This window comes from Microtus ochrogaster, chromosome 21, assembly GCF_000317375.1.
Source record: "Microtus ochrogaster isolate Prairie Vole_2 chromosome 21, MicOch1.0, whole genome shotgun sequence".
In the NCBI taxonomy this organism is placed as follows: domain Eukaryota; kingdom Metazoa; phylum Chordata; class Mammalia; order Rodentia; family Cricetidae; genus Microtus; species Microtus ochrogaster.
Window position 1 is genome coordinate 26901429 of NC_022022.1, and position 5315 is coordinate 26906743.

General features: G+C 48.4%; 1 protein-coding gene across 1 annotated transcript in view; it reads left to right on the plus strand.

Moving 5' to 3' along the window:
* The first annotated feature begins 231 nt into the window (after positions 1–231).
* The window catches only part of Papss1 (3'-phosphoadenosine 5'-phosphosulfate synthase 1), a 69431-nt gene continuing 64347 nt past the window's right edge, over positions 232–5315 (plus strand). Inside the window, exon 1 of the mRNA XM_005357296.3 lies at positions 232–433. Coding sequence (XP_005357353.1) covers positions 374–433 — 60 coding nt within the window. The 5' untranslated portion in view covers positions 232–373. The remainder of the gene's footprint in view (positions 434–5315) is intronic.

The window sequence follows — 5315 nt, forward strand, 5'->3', positions numbered from 1 at the left end:
AGGCCGCCCTCCTGCTCACTCAGTGCGCGTGCCCAGCATCCGGAGAGGTGTCCCTCCCGCCACCCGCCGCCCGCCTACATTAACCCTCAGGCCCCGCCCCTTTTCCTGGGTCAAGGCGGAGATTCAAGCGTCGCCCCTGGTGATTGGACCTTGAGGTTCAGACCCCGCGCCTCCCGCTTCGCTCCGCCCTCCACGCCGCAGAGACGCCGAGCTCAGACCCAGGCGAACGCGAGCCAGGGCGCACGTCAGCGCGCGCCCGGAGCCCAGCGAGCAGGCCCCGCCCCTTCCCCTGCTTCGCCCCGCCCCCGGCCTCTCGGTTCAGGCTCTGCTCCCGGGCTCTCGCTCCGCAGCCCGGCATCCGTGCTTTGCGGCCATGGAGATTCCTGGGAGTCTGTGCAAGAAAGTCAAGCTGAGCAACAACGCGCAGAACTGGGTGAGTGGAGGCCGCGGGCGGGAGCGCGAGGAGCGGGGGCGGCTGTGGGAGCCGCGGGCTGCCAGTGCATCCTGTGGGAGCCGGGGGCGGGGACCCGGGCGGCGGCCGCCCGCGGAGGCTAGCCCGGGCCAGGCTGGCGAGGCCAGGGCTGCGGCGGAGACGGAGTAAGGCGCCTCTGCATGATCCTCGTTTTCTCGGCTCTGTTCGTGGGCTTGGGCCGTCTTGGGTCGGTGTCCACGTCTCTGCATCTCTGAGTTGCAGTGTGCTGGGAGCATACGCAACAATGTGGCCATTCATGCATCGGGACTGCACGGAACTGAGGTTCTTTGTGTCTCTGTTTTAAATCGGAATGCCTGACACAGACATACTTTTAAAGACTCGATTCCCTGTGACAGTTAGGTGTGGGAAGATTAATGGGTTCTAACATGGAGCAGCGAGTGCCTGTTGGCCTTATTGACCAAGTACTGTACCCTCAGAAGGTTGTTTTCTTCTGTAGTTATTCATTGGTGGCAGCAGCTAAGATGGTAAGCGCGAAGGTGGAGACCGTCCAACTTTGGAGGCTGCTAAAGGACTGGTTTTAGGTTTAGATGGAAATTTTTATTCCACAGCTAACAGGATGGCGGGGTTTAAATTCAGTCTTGCAAATCATCACTTGCCCTTGGCAAATCATGGAGGAAGAAAAACGCTGTTTCAGGCGAATGTTCTTTTGAAGTCATTAATTTCCCCTGTCTGCTGTCGGCATCAAGAACTCTTACTGTCTCTCTTCATTCTTTTCCTTAACTTCTTAGAAGGCGAGGAGGGACGGGAGATAAAGGGAGATGAGGGTACTGGAAGGAGACCCGGACTTCTGGCACGGGCTCCAGTCCCAGCCTTGCCTTTTGTAAGCTGGCCGATCTTGAGCACAGCCACTCTGCTTTGAATCTCGGATGACTGAGGGTGGGACAGTGTGACCTTTCCAGGATTATTTTCATGAGTAGAGAAGATAATGAACTTGAAAGGACAATGAAACCTTTCAACAGGTATTTTATGGGCAGAGAAATAAGTTGATTAAATCGGAGTTTGTTTTTTTTTTTTTTTTTGTTTTTCGAGACAGGGTTTCTCTGTGGTTTTGGAGCCTGTCCTGGAACTAGCTCTTGTAGACCAGGCTGGTCTCGAACTCACAGAGATCCGCCTGCCTCTGCCTCCCGAGTGCTGGGATTAAAGGCGTGCGCCACCACCGCCTGGCTAAATCGTATTTAAAAATGATTTCAGTGACAATGTCTACAAGTCATTTATTTACTTAAAATTTATGTCATTATTTATGTATCTGAGCGTTTTGCTTGTCTGTATGTACATGCACCATGTGTGTGCCTGGTGTCCAGTGAGGTCAGAAGGGGGTGTCAAATCCCTTCAGACTGGAGTTACAGATGGTTGTGAGCCACCATGTGGGTGCTGGGAATTGGGCACAGATCTTCGGCAATTACAAGTCCTCTTAACCACTGAGCCAATTCTCCAGCCCCAAGTCATTTATATATATTACACTGTTTGCTAGATGAGTTTGTATTTTATGTAGCAATCCATGCTTGACATGGATATATATATATTAAAAGAAAAACCAGGTGGGGCTTAGTGCAGTTGCCCAGGGCAACTGATTGTAAGTGACATTTATCCCCTGATAGGTTTTTGTGGACCACAGTGAGAGGCCCAAGACAAGAGTTTTATTGCAGGATCAGAAGGGATATTAGTTTGGCCCCAGGTGATTTTATAAGTTAATGGAGGACCTCATATTTCTGAGGTGGGTGGGAGCCATTACTTCCCTGAGTGGAGACTTGCTTGACTCCTGCAGGGAGTTTTTGTTGGGGAGCAGAGATAACGCTGGGGTGGAGCAGGTCTGTGTCCTGTTAATGTTGAGCTACAGAGTTAGGATGATTTTCTAGGAGATTTTGAATGGAGCTAGAATTGTTATCTTTCTGAACGTCGTCTTTCCTCTCTGTAAACGGATAGCCTTCTCCAGCACACTTAAATCAATGGCTGGATGCGTGTGTAAAGAAGCTGTATGTTGTTAATGCTCCCTTTATGTAAAATTGACAATCCAGGAAGACTGCTTTACAGGGGAAATGCAGGCACTGGCTGCGTTGTAGTGACAAGGATGCCTGACACAGGTGTTTTAACAGCAGGCTGGAAGGAGCAAAGAAAGGCCAGGGAAGACCGGACTAGACTGAGAGATGGAAAGGACCAGACTAGACTGAGAGATGGAAAGGAGAGAAATGGTCAAAGGAGGTCCCTGAGCTTTGATCTGAGACCGTTGAAATGTTGTATCTAAGTTAACTTTTGAGTTTTTGTGGTGTTTTGGGTGGGATGTAAAAAACAAGGACCCTGATTGAGTATGATGGTGAACATCTGCTACCCCAGAGCTCAAGCTCAGCACACTTAGCATCTCTGTTTTATTAATGTAGAAATTGAGATGCCTTGTTATTAGGGTGTCAGTTGGGATTTTAAGCCTGTATTTGAAGGACGGCCTTAGTTGAAATATTTTGTAGAGTAATTCTAAGAGAAATCAAACCACCTGTGTAACAACAAAAAATTAACTCACCGTGTTAAAATAAGTGAAAAATATAAAATGAGTGTCAATATATTTTCTTTAGCCTAATATAGCCCAACTATTTTCGTTGAATATACTTTTCAATATATATACATTAGTGCTGTTTGTAATCAGTGTAAAATTGCTGATGTTTTGCCTTCTTTGTACCTAGGATCTGAAGGGTGTTTTGATTTATCACACATCTTAGTTCAGTATAGGCATTTTGCACCTGCTCTCTGGGCCCTGTGCACACTGTTGTTACAGGCATTGAGTTAGGTTAGGCTAGAAATAAAGACCTACTGGCTAACTTGAGTAGGACATAGAAAAGATGCAAATTAACGTGTTGAGAGTAGATTCTAGTCTTCTGCGAGGGATGGGTAAAAGAAGTGGGTTCATGGAAGACGATGAGTAAGAGATAGGAAGATGTAGTTCCGTGATCCTAGGAAGTGCATTGTTAGATGTCACCACCTACCCACAGGTGTAAGAAAGAGCAGTCAAGAGTCTGGTTTCCAGAGGAACCCCCGTCTGCTGCGTCGTTCTTTCTCGCATGGGGTCACTTCCCATCTGCCCTTTGTAATGTGTCACTTGAGGTCGCTCATTTGAGACTCAGGCGTCACCCACCCTTAGAGTCATGCAGCTGAATGCCCTGCTCGGGTTCTGTGGTGTGCTGGGCTGCCCGAAGCAGCTCTCTGGTTAGTGTTCTTCTCAGAGACAAGTCTGCAACCCAGCATGAGATTCTGAAGCATAGATAGTCTCATTCTGGGTTTTCTGTTTTCTTCCCCTACCTCTCCCCGAACAACTCCCCGTAGCTCAGCACAACTTCCTCTTTACACCTCACATCCTTAGGATTTTGTATTTCCTCCTGTCTGGGCTGTCTACAACCCTTTAGCGAGGACTGGGATCTTCAGAGCCTTGGGCTATTCTGCCTTAAGTGTGTTGACTCCCGGGCCTCTTACAGACACTTGCTCCTGGGTTGAGTCGTTTGTCGAGCCCTTCATGTGGCACTGCTACCCTGTCTGTGTAGACATATTTCGTTAGAGATGCTTCATAGCTGCTGAGCTCTTATGTGGCAGGAAGGGCAGAGGGGTAGAGTGTGGAGAAACCCGGGTGCTTGTGAGACTATAAATCCCTAGTCTGTTTAAGGGAATGAACGGCATATGTGGTAGGATTCAGATTGTGGTTCTGTCCTCAACCATCGGCGAGATTGTGGGCACATTTCCTTAACCCCCTGTGCATCAGCATCCTCATCTCTGGTAAGGGTCACTAAAGAGCCATCACCGTCAGGCTGAATTATGCATATGCCAGGTTTAGTTAGTTAAAGTTAAGGCTCTGTGGTTCCTGACACATGAGTACTATTCTTGCGGTTACTTATTAATTAATTAATCAGATGTTTAACACCTGCTTTGTATATATGCACGCCTGGGTGGGCAGAGGAAGGGGTGCTGGGAGGAATTCTGCTCTGGTGGATTTTACCTTCCACTAGGGAGACAAACAGCCAAATAAATGACTGAGATAATTCCTTCTCTCACCAGCCTTACATCTGACAGTCTGTTCTCCTTTAGTAGAAGGCTTGCCGCCTAGTCTGCAGTTGGGGGAAGGCTAAGATGATACAGAGTGACTCAGGCTGAGGTGGGACATGTAGAATTTCGTCCTCCATCAAGACTGGGAGAGATACTGGTCGTCTTACCCTCCAAGTCTGGGAGCGGATGCTCCAGGAGTGTCCAGACCATAGGGAATGCTCAGATGCTACCAAGGAACATACTTTTAGTGCTGACTAATGGGCTTTGCATAAATATCCTCCAAAGGATATTTACCCATGGGGTAAAGCCTGGTTACCAGCGTGTGCTGTTGGTAGGTGGTAGAACCTTTAAAAGGTTCTGGTGGGAGGAAGTCTGGTCTTTGGGGACATTCATGAAGGGGCGGTTGGACGCCCGCCTGCTGTCTGTTATTTCTCAGCTGCTCTGTGGTGAGCATCTTGTTCCTCATGTCCTCACAGTTGCAAGATTTTGCCTTACAACAGTCCCCAAGGCAGCTGGGGACCATGGCCTGAAACTCCCCAGTCTGAGTCTGTCTTGCTGTTTTGTTATTGTAATGGGAAACTGATTAATGTAAAGCCTAGAAGGGTCTTTGTTGTCTAGTATGGTAGCCACTGGCCACAAGTAGCAACTTCATTGTTAAATAAAATAAACTCAGTGTCTTATTTGCACTAACCACATTTTTTTTTTTTTTTGATTTTTCTAGACAGGGTTTCTCCGTAGCTTTTGGTTCCTGTCCTGGAACTAGCTCTTGTAGACCAGGCTGGCCTCGAACTCACAGAGATCC